This window comes from Ranitomeya variabilis, chromosome 4 (assembly GCF_051348905.1).
Source record: "Ranitomeya variabilis isolate aRanVar5 chromosome 4, aRanVar5.hap1, whole genome shotgun sequence".
Classification (NCBI taxonomy): domain Eukaryota; kingdom Metazoa; phylum Chordata; class Amphibia; order Anura; family Dendrobatidae; genus Ranitomeya; species Ranitomeya variabilis.
In genome coordinates, this window is record NC_135235.1 from 670,737,789 (window position 1) to 670,755,737 (window position 17,949).

Genomic DNA, 17,949 nt, shown 5'->3' on the forward strand with positions numbered 1-17,949 from the left:
CACCTGCGTTTTCTGCCAAGAGATGCAGAATCCGCACAAAAAATTCCAGAGGCAAATCCGCAACATGTGCACATAGCCAAAAGCTTTCCCTTCACTGAATATTTATGACAGGACTTCAGTCACATCTGGTCTACTGGTATAACAGGCTCCGTACCAGAAAACTTCGGTCTCAATTCATCAATTGTGATGTTTTTGTTTTGTTTGTTTTTTTAAGTCCCTTTTTTTTTTGCCTTGTGGTATTCAGTGAAGTTTTTTGCTCCAAACTCTTCAAAATGGCGCATGTAGTTCATTAATTTAGCATAAAATAAAAATCTCTTATGCAAAAAAATCTCACGTTTTGCTTAATGGCACAAAATTTGCACCAAAATGCCTAGGATACATAAAGTAGCTCGGAGATGAACTGGAGTACATCTCTGACAAATTTTGTGAGTTTTTAAAAAGTTGCAGTAGTTGAATTGGCCAAAAACATCTGGAAACCCCTAAACCACGGCCTCAATGGTGAACAATAAAAAACAAAACAGGTGAACACATAAAATAGTGATGTGCCATACATGTTAGCATAATTTATCTGGCTAGCAATTGGATATAAAGTCTCCAGCAATTTGTAATATTACATTATTTATGATTTTACAGTGACAAGCTTTTTATTCAAGTCCCTAAAACATCAGAGAGCTTCTATAACAGAATATTCCTGACTGACCCATCGAGGATGGAAAAGAGCAGTGACAAGATGGCGGAGAGGATATTACACCTCACCCTAGAGATGCTCTTCCAGCTTACTGGAGAGGTGAGAGATTCTGATGACGTCACATTATATCATTCTCATCTATGGGAATAACAGATGGACAGAACTGGAGAGGTGAGGACTCTAGAAATGTCTGTAGTGAGATTTATTAATGTGTCTCTCCATAACCAGGATTACACAGTAGTGAAGAAGACCTCTAGTGAGCACTGTCAGGCCCCCATGTCTGATGGACATGGAAAACCCCTGAGCCCAATTGTGGGGCCTCCACCTCAACCCTTGATGCGTGAGGACATCAATGACCAGAAGATCCTAGAACTCGCCTACAAGATGATTGAGCTGCTCACTGGAGAGGTGACACTGCTGGGAATGTTGGGACATAATACAGTAACGCTATGAAGGGATCGGGGGGTTGACGGTATCATTGTATGTGTCAGGTTCCTATAAAGTGTCAGGATGTCGCTGTCTATTTCTCCATGGAGGAGTGGGAGTATTTAGAAGGACACACAGATCTGTACAAAGACGTCATGATGGAGGTTCCCCAGCCCCTCACATCACCAGGTAATAGGACTAAATAAACACAGCCTATAATTATCTGTATGTAAAGAATGAATTCAGTCCCTGTATGTGTTTCCCCCAGATATATCCAGTAGGAGGACAACACCAGAGAGATGTCCTCTTCTTCCACAGGACTGTAAACAAGAAGATCCCAATGTTCCTCAGGATCATCAGGTAGATGGAGAGAAGGTGTCATGAGATCTCCCCTATGATGTGTAGACGGCTGTAAAGGTCTCAGTCCTGTTTTATCCACCAGTATTATATGATTTATACTTGTGTAATCAGAATGGTGGAGATGGCAGGATTAGAGCTGATCATAGATGTGACATGTGCCTGTGACTTTTCCAATATTTGTTTCAGGGTGAAGAGCTGAATAATATTGATACTAAAGAAACATATGAGAGAGCTGATGATTGGTTTAAAGTGGAGATTATTACAGATGACAGCGCAGGTGACTAGTGACCTTTATATTTACTTATTCACTGGTTGGTACAATTATTTTGTTTAATTTTGTAGTCCTTCTTTTAAATTATTGTATACGTTTTGCTGTCCTGCCTGATAAGCTATGCAGTACTTAGCAGTCTGTTTTGCAATTGGTTCGGTTCTCAGGATCTGGACATTCACCAATCTACAGGACCTTTCATAATTTTTTTTACTAAGTGGTATATATCTCTGAAGATTGCAGTGATGCTGATTATTCAGTTTTTTTCTCCGCTGTATTGCAGTGTAATGGGTAATTGAAGTTTTGGGTGCCCATTATACAAATTTCCTTTCCTTCGAAACTCCTCTTCAACCAAAGGTGTTTAAGCATAGATTTCTTTGTGAAAGGGTTTACTTTTCCCCTCTATGACATTGCCCAATTGTAGAAAGGTAGTGTCAAAAAGGGTGAAAAAAAACAAACAAACGATCACAGAAAATGTCAAAACGGGCATTTTTAGCTTGACCACACTGAGAACTCTTCACCCATGTTGCTTTCTGTCATTACAGTGCTGGGAGAGGAGAAGAGTCGCAGTTTGTAGAGCCTGGAGCATTGAAGATCATTGTGTCAGCAGCATTTGTCATATACAGCATTCTGGTTCTACTACTGGTATCAACGCATACCAGCAATCCCCTTATTCCCCAATACATGTAGTAGGTCCAGAGCTTTATATTTGACAAAACGCTGTTCCAACAATGATCTTCACTGTTCTGGCAGCAGATTCGTGTTTGTTTTTACATACTATTTTTTACCAGTATAAGATAATTTTGTTCCCTGCAGGCAGCAGAACAATGAATAAAGAAGCAAAGCCTAATTTTGGTCTTGGAAAAAAAGTATGTTTTTGGGGTGCAGCTGTTTAATGTTTGAGTACATTTTTTTCCTGTGAAGTGTAGGCATCACTTCCAAGAGAAGAACAGTATAGGCCATAAAGAAGCAAAGGCTTCTTTTAGCCTTCCAAAAATTATCCCTTTTGTGGAGTTGTTTAGATTTACCCTGTGCAGGGCAAAGTTCCATCTCAGGAGCAGCACAGTATGGAACATAATTGACAGGAAAATATTTCTGGTTGTTTAGGGGCATTAGTAGCAGCAGTACGGGTTGAAACATAATAGGCAGGTAGAAGATTTCTAGAACTGGCTACTTATTGAATATAGTTTGGATCATTATGAAAAAGCAGACTGCAGCAGTGGAAATATGGGGCTGTTGATAAATTGCCAGTCTCTACTGGTAGATCTAATTATTGGAGTTTGCTGTCTTACTCACCTGTCCTGGCCAGGCTCGGCTACGTTCCTCTGTGGCCGCTGCCCTTTGTTTTACTCCACATCGGGTTTTACAACATCATTTCACTGAGAATTTGTAACCCAGTGATCAAAAAGAGTAAAAACGGTAATGCTCTTTTGGTTTTAGAAGGTTTGCACAGATATTAACTTTAGAGACCCAAGAGACCCCAAGAATACCCCCATCTAAGAATTCTCCTGTAATATAGAAATAGGAAGTCTAGCAAGTTGTTCAGAGCCGTAGGTTTGAGAGCAAAGCATTTATAACTTTACCAGGAAAAGCATGAATATCTTGCACTCTCCAGAAAATCATTCGGATGAGTTTAACATGAGTTCAGGAATAGCATCAGCCAGCATTAAGGAATACTTCCTCAGTTTGAATTTTGTTTGCCCCATTCACTCTCCAGCATTCCATTGACTTGATCCACTATAGATTGCAGATGGTCCATTCTTACATCTATCTTGTTACCAGCATAGTGAGGCAAACTGCAATGAGCTTGGTCAAGGTTACACCCGGAGATGATTCCTATAGATTCTTTGATGTCGAAACAAAGATTTAGACTTTTGCTGAAATATCGGTCACCAATTCAAGGTCAATAATGGCAGTCAAAATAGAAGTCAATCTGGAGATCATAGACAGAGTGGGTGTACTATGGTTTACATACAACCCCTGGCAAAAATTATGGAATCACCGGCCTTGGAGGTTGTTCATTCAGTTGTTTAATTTTGTAGAAAAAAAGCAGATCACAGACATGGCACAAAACTAAAGTAATTTCAAATGGCAACTTTCTGGCTTTATGAAACTAAAAGAAATCAAGAACAAAAAATGTAGTCAGTAATGGTTACTTTTTTTAATCAAGCAAAGGGGAAAAAATTATGGAATCACTCAATTCTGAGAAAAAAATTATGGAATCACCCTGTAAATTTTCGTACCCAAATTTAACGCCTGCATCAAATTAGATCTGCTCATTAGGCTGCATCTAAAAAGGAGTGATCACACCTTGGAGAGCTGTTGAACCAAGTGGACTAACATGAATCATGGCTCCAACATGAGCGGTGTCAATTGAAATAAAGGAGAGTATTATCAAACTCTTAAAAGAGGGTAAATCATCACTCAATGTTGCAAAAGATGTTGGTTGTTCACAGTCAGCTGTGTCTAAAATCTGGACCACATACAAACAACATGGGAAGGTTGTAAAAGGCAAACATAATGGTAGACCAAGGAAGACATCAAATTGTCAAGTCCGGAAACTTCAAGCAATATGTCTCCAAAACAGGAAATGCTCAACTAAGCAAATGAGGAACGAATGGGTGGAAACTGGAGTCAACGTCTGTGATAGAACTGTGAGAAACCTCCTAAAGGAAATGATATTTACATACAGAAAAGCTAAACGAAAGCCATCATTTACACCTAAACAAAAAAAAAACAAGGTTACAATGGGCCAAGGAAAAGCAATCGTGGACTGAATGAAAGTCATACTCCGTGATGAATCGCAAATCTGCATTGGGCACAGTGATGTTGCTGGAACTTTTGTTTGGTACCGTTCCACTGAGATTTATAAAGATGACAGCCTGAAGAGAACATGCAAATTTCCACAGTCTTTGATGATATGGGACTGCATGTCAGGTAAAGGCACTGGGGAGATGGCTGACATTACATCTTCAATAAATGCACAAGTTTATGTTGATATTTTGGACACTTTTCTTATCCCATCAATTGAAAGGATGTTTGGGGATGATAAAATCATTTTTCAAGATGATAATGCATTCTGCAATAGAGCAGAAATTGTGAAAACATTCCTTGAAAAAAGACACATAAGGTCAATGTCATGGCCTGCAAATAGTCCGGATCTCAATCCAATTGAAAATCTTTGGTGGAAGTTGAAGAAAATGGTCCATGACAAGGCTCCAACCTGCAAAGCTGATCTGGTTAACAGCAAATTTGGAGCCAGGTTGATAAAGAGTACTGTTTGACACTCATTAAGTTCATGCCTTAGAGACTGCAAGCTGTTATAAAAGCCAGAGGTGGTGCAGCAAAATCCTAGTGATCTTTTAAAGTATTTTTGTTTGTTTTTCATGATTCCATAATTTTTTCCTCAGAATTGAGTGATTCCATAATTTTTCCTCTATGCTTGGTTAAAAAAAGTAACCATTACTGACTACCACATTTTTTGTTCTTGGTTTCTTTTAGTGTTTCTTAAAGCCAGAAAGTTGCCATTTGAAATGTGTCACGGGGTCCTTCTCCAGTACCACACAATCAACGGGGCCAACGAAGAGTGAACAATCCCAAGACCTTTATTTAGGCAAAAATACGAAAGGTCCATATACGATCCACCACACAAAGGATAAAATACTCCAGAACACGAATGCAGTTCAGTAACAGGATACAAGTCCAACAATCCAGCAGACAGAGGATAGCATAGTCCATATACATTTCTTTATACGCCCTATATGAGTCTGGGGTGATAGCATGGTAATCCAGAATAGTCTGCTTTACAATGTTGTAATCCTGATTCCGCTGTGAGTCAATGGTTCTGTAAGTCTCCGCCATGCTACCGTTCAGGAGTCCCACAACCAAAACACATCCAGCCAGAGTGGGGCACCTCCATCACAGCAAACTGCTGCTCAAGGTCCTTGAAGAATCCCTCCACATCTCCAGAAGCCTCATCAAATGGCTTAAACTCTGTCTGGGTGATCCGTACAGGCTCCAGGTTTTACACTCCACATTGCATTACTCCCACTTTCAAGCTCCTTTGCTTCTTGTCTCCGCTGAGTCTGGCGGGCAGCCTCCTCCTTATACACCTGAGAGATGCCGGGGCCCAGAACCGCCATCTCTTCTTCGTACCACACCACCCACTGACTTTTTGGGGTGGGGGTCCTCGTCTCCTGGGCTTGTCCTTCAGACATATGGGAGTAGGTGGTCTGGCTAGCACCCACAAGTAGATCAATTAAGGCTTCTTTAGTCAGTCCCTGGTAGTTCAGGCCCAGGTTTCTGGCTCTCTCCTGTAAACTGGATACAGTCCAATTTTTGTACTCAGTCTGTGGGTTGTTCTCTATTTGGTTATGCTCTGTTGATCCCACCGCTGCCACCAGTTGTCACGGGGTCCTTCTCTGGTACCACACAATCAACAGAGCCAGCAAAGAGTGAACAATCCCAAGACTTTTATTTAGGCAAAAATATGAAAGGTCCATATACGATCTACCACACAAAGGATAAAATAGTCCAGAACACGAATACAGTTCAGTACCAGGATAAAAGTCCAACAATCCAGCAGACAGAGGATAGCATAGTCCATATACGCTTCTTTCTCTCTGAGGTGCTGTGAACACATCATTCCACACAGGACTGCTCTGTGTCTCACCTCCCTGATATTTTAAGTCTCCCTCCTCATTCACAGGTGAGGAGGGGTAAAGGTACCTTCACACTGACCAACTTTCCAACGATAGCGATCCGTGACGTTGCAGCGTCCTGGATAGCGATATCGTTGTGTTTGACACGCAGCAGCGATCTGGATCCTGCTGTGATATCGTTGGTCGGAGCTAGAAGGCCAGAACTTTATTTGGTCGTCAGATCGGCGTGTATCGTTGTGTTTGACAGCAAAAGCAATGATGCCAGCAATGTTTTACAATGGTAACCAGGGTAAATATCGGGTTACTAAGTGCAGGGCCGCGCTTAGTAACCCGATACTTACCCTGGTTACCATTGTAAAAGTAAAAAAAAAAACACTACATACTCACCTTCTGATGTCTGTCACGTCCCCCGGCGTCCGCGCTGCTGCTCAGAGCTTCAGAGTCAGTGCCGGACGTAAAGCAAAGCACAGCGTTGATGTCACCGCTGTGCTTTAGGGCCGGCGCTTACACAGTGCAGGGAAGCGGACGCCGGGGGACCCGACAGGCACCGAAATGTAAGTATGTACTGTTTTTTTTTTTTTACATTTACACTGGTAACCAGGGTAAACATCGGGTTACTAAGCGCGGCCCTGCGCTTAGTAACCCGATGTTTACCCTGGTTACCCGGGGACTTCGGCATCGTTGGTCGCTGAAGAGCTGTCTGTGTGACAGCTCTCCAGCGACCACACAACGATGAAACAGCGATGCTGCAGCGATCGGCATCGTTGTCTATATCGTTGCAGCGTCGCTTAATGTGACGGTACCTTAAGGTCTCAGGAGCTCATTGTTTCAACAAGCTAGGTCAACATGTTATTAGCATATTAGCAAACAATACTGTACTGTGGGGGCTGGTATCAGATGGCAGCAACAGCCATTCATCAATTAGCAACTAACTCCTTCTACAAGAGAACACCATGAAAATAAGTTTAATAGAAAAATACACAAAAATGATACCCACATAGCATATCACATCATCACAAAATGACTTTAGTTTTGTGCCATGTCTGTGATCTGCTTTTCTTCTACAAAATTAAACAACTGAATGAACATCCTCCAAGGCCAGTGATTCCATAACTTTTGCCAGGGGTTGTAGATTATGAGACCACGCAAATTGTGCACCCGTCGGGAAGCATCCCCACCAGTGCTGTTCAGGGTTCAGAAGATCATGGCACCTGGCTACACATGCACCTGCTCTGCATGAATCTGCTTTGCCTTCCAGGTAGTTGTGCAGATTTCCTTTCTACCAACTGTCAAAGATTGCAGCCAGGGGGTCGTAACTGAACCTCTCGTGCTGCTATTTTTGTGTCACAAACACCCCTCTGCTCCCCCTATCGTCCGGACAATTATGAAATTGACCGACGATTAACGGAGGAGGCTGTGGCTGTTTCCACTAAGGCTAGTTATTGGGGAACTAACACTAAGCGTATTGTATATACACCTCTAATTCCCATGCATGGGATATGTGTATGTACCTCTGGTAAGGTCATGGCTATCCCCACGATAACCCAAAAACTACTCGCTGCCACCACTAGTCATTTTTATACAGGCTGACTGCACGCCCAGGTCGGGTACCGTATGGCTTCGGGGTGTGGTTTTACATAACAAAAAGAGCATAAATATTACAGATTATATTTCATCCATAACTATACAATTACATAAAATTAACAGGATTAATAAGGAAACTACGCTGGACCCAAGGATGGTTCAGCTAGTGGATGGAAGAAATCTGATTACAAATGTTTGATTAATGGGATCAAACCTACACTGATATTTATCTTCCTTAGCATTGAGCACAGATCATAAAACACGCAGAATTTCGAGATCAATGCCATATTTTTTATCAGGATTTTACCTTTACCCAGAGACTAAACATGACATGGCTGTTGTCAGCGATCTGGCCACTATTGATTTACGACTTATAGGCAGATATCACAGTGATGAGAAAATATGCATATTTTTCCCCAATTAGTCCTGAAGTTGAAAATGTATGTCCCATTACTATCGGATCTATATGAACCCTGATATTCATAACTCTGTCTGTGCCTCTTTGTCTGGTTGCAGGTGTAACATTTCCTCTGAAGGGAACAAAAGTTTCCATTCACCTCAGGATGTGTTCCTGGGAACAAAGGGGACATCTACACTTCTCTATTTATGCGTAAACACTTGTCCCTTTTGTTATCTGAATCTCAAGAAAGATCTTTCCTGTCTAATTACCTGTACTCTGATGGGAAACTTGGCTTCAAACGGGATTTTAATTAAATTTGTCAGTTCCCAAATATAGGTAATTTACCCATTTCCCTATGTCCTCTGTGCAATTCTATTTCGATTGTAAGCTCTTTTTCATTACTGGAAAAGAGAGAGCGGCAGTAGGAGGGGGGTTAAAGTCCCTTCACTAGTGGCTTCAGGTATCTTAATATTTTCTATGACAGATTTGGTCCCTTATTTATCTTTAGCGGAGTTCGCAGAGAATAATTGTCATTATGAATCTAGACACAAGTCCCCGTTCTGTGGAGCATATGGCTTTCATCCTAAATTGTGCACCTTTTAATGGAAATTGTTCCCGGGGAGAAGGTTTTTTTTCCATCTATTACCTCTGTGTGGTGTGGTGTTCTTAACAATTTAACCCCTTCATGACCCAGCCTATTTTGACCTTAATGACCTGGCCGTTTTTTGCAATTCTGACCAGTGTCCCTTTATGAGGTAATAACTCAGGAACGCTTCAACGGATCCTAGCGATTCTGAGATTGTTTTTTCATGACATATTGGGCTTCATGTTAGTGGTAAACTTAGGTCGATAATTTCTGAGTTTATTTGTGAAAAAAATGGAAATTTGGCGAAAATTGTGAAAATTTCGCAATTTTCACATTTTGAATTTTTATTCTGTTAAAGCAGAGAGTTATGTGACACAAAATAGTAAATAAATAACATTTCCCACATGTCTACTTTACATCAGCACAATTTTGGAAACAACATTTTTTTTTGCTAGGAAGTTATAAGGGTTAAAATTTGACCAGTGATTTCTCATTTTTACAACACAATTTACAAAACCATTTTTTTTAGGGACCACCTCACATTTGAAGTCAGTTTGAGGGTTCTATATGGCTGAAAATACCCAAAAGTGACACCATTCTAAAAACTGCACCCCTCAAGGTGCTCAAAACCACATTCAAGAAGTTTATTAACCCTTCAGGTGTTTCACAGCAGCAGAAGCAACATGGAAGAAAAAATGAACATTTAACTTTTTAGTCACAAAAATGATCTTTTAGCAACAATTTTTTTATTTTCCCAAGGGTAAAAGGAGAAACTGGACCACAAACGTTGTCCAATTTGTCGTGAGTACGCTGATACCTCATATGTGGCGGTAAACCACTGTTTGGGCGCACGGCAGGGCTCGGAAGGGAAGGAGCGCCATTTGACTTTTTGAATGAAAAATTGGCTCCAATCTTTAGCGGACACCATGTCGCTTTTGGAGAGCCCCCGTGTGCCTAAACATTGGAGCTCCCCCACAAGTGAGCCCATTTTGGAAACTAGACCCCCCAAGGAACTTATCTAGAAGCATAGTGAGCACTTTAAACCCTCAGGTGCTTCACAAATTGATCCGTAAAAATGAAAAAGTACTTTTTTTCCACACAAAATTTCTTTTAGCCTCAATTTTTTCATTTTCACATGGGCAACAGGATAAAATGGATCCTAAAGTTTGTTGGCCAATTTCTCCTGAGTACGCCGATACCTCATATGTGTGGTTAAACCACTGTTTGGGTGCACGGCAAGGCTCGGAAGGGAAGGCGCGCCATTTGACTTTTTGAATGGAAAATTAGCTCCAATCGTTAGCGGACACCATGTCGCGTTTGGAGAGCCCCTGTGTGCCTAAACGTTGGAGCTCCCCTACAAGTGACCCCATTTTGGAAACTAGACCCCCCAAGAAACTTATCTAGATGCTTAGTGAGCACTTTAAACCCCCAGGTGCTTCACAGAAGTTTATACCACAGAGCCGTGAAAATAAAAAATAATTTTTCTTTCCTCAAAAATGATTTTTAGCCCGGAATTTTTTATTTTCCCAAGGGTAACAGGAGAAATTGTACCCCAAATGTTGTTGTTCAGTTTGTCCTAAGTACAATGATACCCCATATGTTGGGGTAAACCACTGTTTGGGCGCACAGCAGGGCTCGGAAGGGAAGGCACGCCATTTGGCTTTTTGAATGGAAAATTAGCTCCAATCATTAGCGGACACCATGTCGCGTTTGGAGAGCCCCTGTGTGCCTAAACATTGGAGCTCCCCCACAAGTGACCCCATTTTGGAAACTAGACCCCCCAAGGAACTAATCTAGATGTGTGGTGAGCACTTTGAACCCCCAAGTGCTTCACATAAGTTTATAACGCAGAGCCATGAAAATAAAAAATAATTTTTCTTTTCTCAAAAATGATTTTTTAGCCCACAATTTTTTATTTTCACAAGGGTAACAGGAGAAATTGGACCCCAATAGTTGTTGCCCAGTTTGTCCTGAGTACACTGATACCCCATATGTGGGGGTAAACCACTGTTTGGGCACAAGCCGGGGCTCGGAAGGGAGGTAGTGACGTTTTGAAATGCAGGCTTTGATGGAGTGGTCTGCGGGCGTCACATTCCATTTGCAGAGCCCCTGATGTGCTTAAACAGTAGAAACCCCCCACAAGTAGCCCCATTTTGGAAACTAGACCCCACCAAGGAACTTATCTAGATGTGTAGTGAGCAATTAGAACCCCCAAGTGCTTCATAGAAGTTTACAACGCAGAGCCGTGAAAATAAAAAATAATTTTTCATTCCTCAAAAATTATGTTTTAGCAAGCAATTTTTTATTTTCGCAAGAGTAACAGGAGAAATTGGACCCCAATAGTTGTTGGTCCAGTGTGTCCTGAGTACGGTGGTACCCCATATGTGGGGGTAAACCACTGTTTGGGCACACATCGGGGCTCGGAAGGGAAGCAGTGACGTTTTGAAATGCAGATTTTGATGGAATGGTCTGCGGGTGTCACGTTGCATTTGCAGAGCCCCTGATGTGCCTAAACAGTAGAAACCCCCCACAAGTGACCCCATTTTGGAAACTGGACCCCCCAAGGAACTTGTATAGATGTGTGGTGAGCACTTTGAACCCCCAAGTGCTTCACAGAAGTTTATAATGCAGAGCCGTGAAAATAAAAATTAATTTTTAATTCCTCTAAAATTATGTTTTAGCAAGCAATTTTTATTTTCGCAAGGGTAACAGGAGAAATTGGACCCCAACAATTGTTGCCCACTTTGTCCTGAGTATGCTGGTACCCCATATGTGGGGGTAAACCACTGTTTGGGCGCACGTCAGGGCTCGGAAGGGAGGAAGCACCATTTGACTTTTTGAACGCAGGATTGGCTGGAATCAATGGTGGCGCCATGTTGCGTTTGGAGACCCCTGATGTGCCTAAACAGTGGAAACCCCTCAATTCTAACTCCAACACAACCCTAATCCCAACTCTAGCCATAACCCTAATCACAACCCTAACCCCAACACACCCCTAACCACAACCCTAATCCCAACCCTAACCCTAATCCCAACCCTAACCACAACTTTAACCCCAACACACCCCTAACCATAACCCTAACCACAAGCCCATTCTTAACCCTATTTCCAACCCTAGCCTTAATTCCAACCCTAACTCTAATTCCAACCCTAAGGCTATGTGCCCACGTTGCGGATTCGTGTGAGATTTTTCCGCACCATTTTTGAAAAATCCGCAGGTAAAAGGCACTGCGTTTTACCTGCGGATTTACCGCGGATTTCCTGTGTTTTTTATGCGGATTTCACCTGCGGATTCCTATTGAGGAACAGGTGTAAAACGCTGCGAAATCCGCACAAAGAATTGACATGCTGCGGAAAATACAACGCAGCATTTCCGCGCTGTATTTTCCGCACCATGGGCACAGCAGATTTGGTTTTCCATAGGTTTACATGGTACTGTAAACCTGATGGAACACTGCTACGAATCCGCAGCGGCCAATCCGCTGCGGATCCGCAGCCAAATCCACACCGTGTGCACATAGCCTAATTCTAACGCTAACCCTAGTTCTAACCCTACTCCTAACCCTAGTTCTAACCCTAGTGGGAAAAAAAATATTTTCTTTATTTTATTATTGTCCCTACCTATGGGGGTGATAAAGGGGGGGTTCATTTACTATTTTTATTTTGATCAATGTGATAGGTTTTATCACAGTGATCAAAATGTACATGGAAGGAATCTGTCGACCGGCAGATTCGGCGGGCGCACTGCGCATGCGCCCGCCATTTTGGAAGATGGCGGCACCCAGGGAGAAGACGGACGGACGGACTGCAGGAGGATCGGTAAGTATGAGGGGGTGGTGGGGTGGATCGGAACACATGGGGGGTGGAGCGGAGCACGGGGGGAGCGGACAGGCGGACGGGGGAGCGGACAGGCGGACGGAGGGGAGTACGGGACAGAACGGAGGACTGGAGAGGAGATCGGTGGCAGTGGGGGGGGGGGGGGGCAGATCTGGATTTCCAGCCATGGCAGATGATAATGCAGCATCAGCCATGGCTGGATTGCAATATTTCACCATTTTCATAGGTGAAATATTGCAAATTGCTCTGATTGCCCCTGGGCTAAAGTACAACTCCCCCTGTCCCTGCAGATCGGGTGAAATTGGAGTTAACCCTTTCACCCGATCTGCAGGGACGCGATCATTCCATGACGCCACATAGGCGTCATGGGTCAGATTGGCACTGACTTTCATGACGTCTACGTGGCGTCATGGGTCGGGAAGGGGTTAAGGATGATGGCTTCCAAATATAAGAGTATGGCTGCCGTCACACTAGCAGTATTTGGTCAGTATTTTACATCAGTATATGTAAGCCAAAACCAGGAGTGGAACAATAAGAGGAAAAGTATAATAGAAATATATGCACAACTTCTGCATTTATCACCCACTCCTAGTTTTGAGTTACAAATACTGATGTAAAATACTGACCAATTACTGCTAGTGTGACGGCAGACCATGGCTGATCTGAAAGGCTTGGCTGGTCCGGACCTGTGTGTTGATGATTTGGTGTGGCTTTCTAACAAAAAATAATTAAGTTGAATGTTCCCTTTTGAAAATTGGGACCCAGGTTCATAGGTCCCTATAAGATAGTTGGCCTAGTCAACCCAGTAGCATTTCGCGTTGGTTTACCACCTACTTTCAGAATCCATAATGTGTTTCTCCGGTCACTTTTCAAGAAATGCATTTCATCCTCAGAATTGGTCTACAACCTCCTACCCCGGTTGTCGGTAATGGGAAACATAAAGCTATAAAAAAGCTAGCATTAGAAGAAAAACTATGAATTGAAAGTGCATGACCTTTTGGTTTAATCTATTAGTCTTTGCATTGAAGTCTACAGTTTGTACCCCTGTCTTCATCAGCTAATTATTGAATTTAAATGCAATTTGTTCCAAAAGGCAGAATTATATATATTTTTTTCTTGGCAGATGACTGTTCATCAGAGGGATATCCTACATTTACTGATTTTGAAGCGGCTGATTATGGTATCACACCATATATATATGAAGAGAATACCATTGTTCCAGATATACCTCCAGCCATTCACAGCAGAAATCTATCCTCTATTTCTTATGAACAGGTCCAATCTTCTAATTCATTACAGACTGTTAAGCAAAATGAAAATAACAAAAGGGATGCTGAATATCAAAAAACTCGTACAGGGGAGAAACCATTTTCATGTTTAGAATGTGGGAAATATTTTAACCAGAAAGCAAATCTTTCTGCACATCAAAGAATTCATACTGGGGAGAAGCCATTTTCATGTCCAGATTGTGGGAAGTGTTTTACCTACAAAACAAATCTTGTTAGCCATATGACAACTCACACAGATGAAAAACCATTTTCATGTTCAGAATGTGGGAAAAGTTTTACCAAGAAAGCAAGTCTTAGTGTACATCAGAGAATTCACACAGGGGAGAAACCATTTTCATGCCAAGAATGTGGTAAATGTTTTACTTACAAAGGAGATCTCATTAAACATAAGAGCACACACACAGGGGAGAAGCCATTTTCATGTTCAGAATGTGGAAAATGTTTTACCAAGAAAGCAAGTCTTACTGTACATCAGAGAATTCACACAGGGGAGAAGCCATTTTCATGTCAAGAATGTGGGAAATGTTTTACATACAAAGGAGATCTTGTTAAACATGAGATAAGTCACACAGGAGAGCAGCCATTTTCATGTTCAAAATGTGGAAAATCTTATAGCATTAAATCACAACTAGTTAGACATCAGATAAGTCACACAGAAGAAAAGCCATTTTCATGTTCCGTATGTGGGAAATGTTTTAACAAGAAAGCAAATCTTACTGCACATCAGAGAATTCACACAGGGGAGAAGCCATTTTCATGTCCAGAATGTGGGAAATATTTTACCTACAAAACAAATCTTATTGCTCATAAGAAAATTCACACAGGAGAGAAGCCATTTTCTTGTTCAGAATGTGGGAAACGTTTTAATAAGAAAGCAAATTTTTCTGCACACCTGAGAAGTCACACAGGAGAGAAGCCATTTTCATGTCCAGAATGTGGGAAATGTTTTACGGACAAAACAAATCTTGTTAGGCATAAGCGAACACACACAGGGGAGAAGCCATTTTCATGTTCGGAGTGTGGGAAAGGTTTTACCAACAAATCAAATCTTATTGCACATCAGAGAATTCACACAGCGGATAATCCATTTTCATGTCCAGATTGTGGGAATTGTTGTTCCTGTAAATCAACTCTTCTTATGAATCAAAGAATACATACAGAGGAAAAGCCATTTTCACATTGAGAATAGGAAAATGTTTTACAAGGAAATAACAGTTTGTTAAATTTTACATCAGATACATTACATAGAGTAATAGCCATTGCATATTTTATAAAATGATTTTATTGATGAAATGTACAAGAAACATTATAGTAAAAGTTAAAGTGAACTTGTCAGCAGGATTTTGCTAAGTAACCTACAGACACTGTCAGGTTGGCAGTGTTAAACTGATTAAAAGGATACCTGGGGTGAAGAAACCTGTCTTGTAGTGATGGGCAGTCCGGCTCTTTTTGGTGATCCGGCTCATTCGGCTCCGCTCACCATAAAGAGCCGGCTCTTTCGGCTCGTGAACCGACTCTTTTTGTAAATAAAAATAGATTTTACACTGTCATCGTTCCAGGTCTTTGCCTGTAAAGTGACAGCCTCATTATACACCTGTATAAGTCTCTAGTGAAGCAGTAGACTGTTTTTTAGCATTGCTGTTTCCTCAGATTGTTGGCTCTTGTGAACAGGGCCCTGCTACTCGGTTGTAGTCCTGACCTGTATTACTGTGTAATATGTGGCGTTTTTTGTACATGTCCTTTCTGAATTAGTAAGTGCTGTGATATATGTTGGTGCTGTATAAGATCGTATTAAAGATTCGTAAAAATAAAGGCATGCTGCAAGCACTGTGCTAAGACGCACACTGTATACACACACAAACACACACTGTATACACACACACTGTACACACACCAAAATATGTAAGCAAATCATACGGAATAGTAAACTCAGTTTATTTCAACACAACCTGGAACAGAAATGTATAAATGCTACTATACCATGGTATCAACTTCTGCTGCTGGTGGTGAACAGCACTACAAATCCCAGCAAGTCAAGCAGAATATGGCAATGCAACCCTAGTTACATACCAACTTTATTAACAGTTAAGTTACAGTAAATATAATTGAGGTAGTATTACACATAGAACAAGTTTAACCCCTTACTGACCTCGGACGGGATAGTACGTCCGAGGTCAGCTCCCCTGCTTTGATGCAGGGCTCCGCGGTGAGCCCGCATCAAAGCCGGGACATGTCAGCTGTTTTGAACAGCTGACATGTGCCCGCAATAGCGGCGGGTGAAATCGCGATTCACCCGCCGCTATTAACTAGTTAAATGCCGCTGTCAAACGCAGACAGCGGCATTTAACCACCGCATCCGGCCGGGCGGCCGGAAATGACGTCATCGCCGACCCCCGTCACATGATCGGAGGTCGGCAATGCTTTAGAATGGTAACCATAGAGGTCCTTGAGACCTCTATGGTGACTGATCTCCGGCAGCTGTGAGCGCCACCCTGTGGTCGGCGCTCACAGCACACCTGATTTTCTGCTGCATAGCAGCGATCTGATGATCGCTGTTATGTAGCAAAGCCGATCGTGCTGTGCCTGCTTCTAGCCTCCCATGGAAGCTATTGAAGCATGGCAAAAGTAAAAAAAAAAGTACAAAAAAAATGTGAAAAAAATAAAAAAAATATAAAAGTTTAAATCACCCCCCTTTCGCCCCAATCAAAATAAATCAATAAAAAAAATCAAATCTACACATATTCAGAATCGCCCGATCTATGAATAAAAAAAAAGCATTAACCTGATCGCTAAATGGCGTAATGAGAAAAAAATTAGAAACGCCAGAATTATGTTTTTTTGGTCGCCGCGACATTGCATTAAAATGCAATAACGGGCGATCAAAAGAACGTATCTGCACTAAAATGGTATCATTAAAAACGCCAGCTCGGCACGCAAAAAATAAGCCCTCACCTGACCCCAGATCACGAAAAATGGAGACGCTACGAGTATCGGAAAATGGCGCATTTTTTTTTTTCTTTTGCAAGGTTTGGAAATTTTTTTCACCACCTAGGTAAAAAATAACCTAGTCATGTTAGGTGTCTATGAACTCGAAATGACCTGGAGAATCATAGTGGCAGGTTAGTTTTAGCATTTAGTGAACCTAGCAAAAAAGCCAAACAAAAAACAAGTGTGGGACTGCACTTTTTTTGCAATTTCACCGCACTTGGAATTTTTTTCCCGTTTTCTAGTACACGACATGGTAAAACCAATGATGTCGTTCAAAAGTACAACTCGTCACGCAAAAAATAAGCCATCACATGGCCAAATTGACGGAAAAATAAAAAAGTTATGGCTCTGGGAAGGAGGGGAGTGAAAAACGAACACGGGAAAACGGAAAATCCCAAGGTCATGAAGGGGTTAAAGAGATTGTCCATGACTAACATTGATGGCCTGGCCTTACTATAGGTGATCACTGTGTGATCGCTGGAGCGCAGATGTGCAGTACCTAGCCGCAGTCACTACATAGAAGATGGAGCACCTTCATAAGGCCGGGGTCACACTAGACCGTAATACGGACGAGTGCTATGCGATAAAAAATCGCATAGCACTCGGCCCAATGTTAATCTATGGTCCAGCTCCCATCATCCGATATTTTCTCCACCGTATTTCGGATCCAAGGGAACTCGCAGCAGGCTGCGATTGTCAGCGTATCTCGGCCGAGACTCGACAATGAAAGTCTATGGGGGCTAGAATAAATGGGATTACACACGGACCAGCAGTGTGCATTGCGAGAAATACGCAGCGGTGTTCTATAGAAAAGCCGGTAATTCAATTGACGGCTTTGCATTTCTCCTTCACAAACCCGACA

At 42.0% G+C, this 17,949-nt stretch overlaps 1 protein-coding gene across 3 annotated transcripts in view; it reads left to right on the forward strand.

Annotated features, from left to right (window-relative positions):
* The window catches only part of LOC143766286 (uncharacterized), a 195,283-nt gene that overhangs the window by 7,514 nt on the left and 169,820 nt on the right, over window positions 1-17,949 (forward strand). For 2 of the 3 annotated variants that reach the window (XM_077253842.1, XM_077253841.1), the window contains exons 2-7: window positions 634-787; window positions 917-1,096; window positions 1,180-1,303; window positions 1,383-1,474; window positions 1,661-1,751; window positions 13,934-17,802. The exons of the other annotated variant lie outside the window; for it this stretch is intronic. In XM_077253842.1, coding sequence (XP_077109957.1) covers window positions 710-787; window positions 917-1,096; window positions 1,180-1,303; window positions 1,383-1,474; window positions 1,661-1,751; window positions 13,934-15,282 — 1,914 coding nt within the window. In that variant the 5' untranslated portion in view covers window positions 634-709 and the 3' untranslated portion in view covers window positions 15,283-17,802. Of the gene's footprint in view, window positions 1-633; window positions 788-916; window positions 1,097-1,179; window positions 1,304-1,382; window positions 1,475-1,660; window positions 1,752-13,933; window positions 17,803-17,949 lie in introns of those variants that run through there. 3 annotated transcript variants of the gene reach the window in all.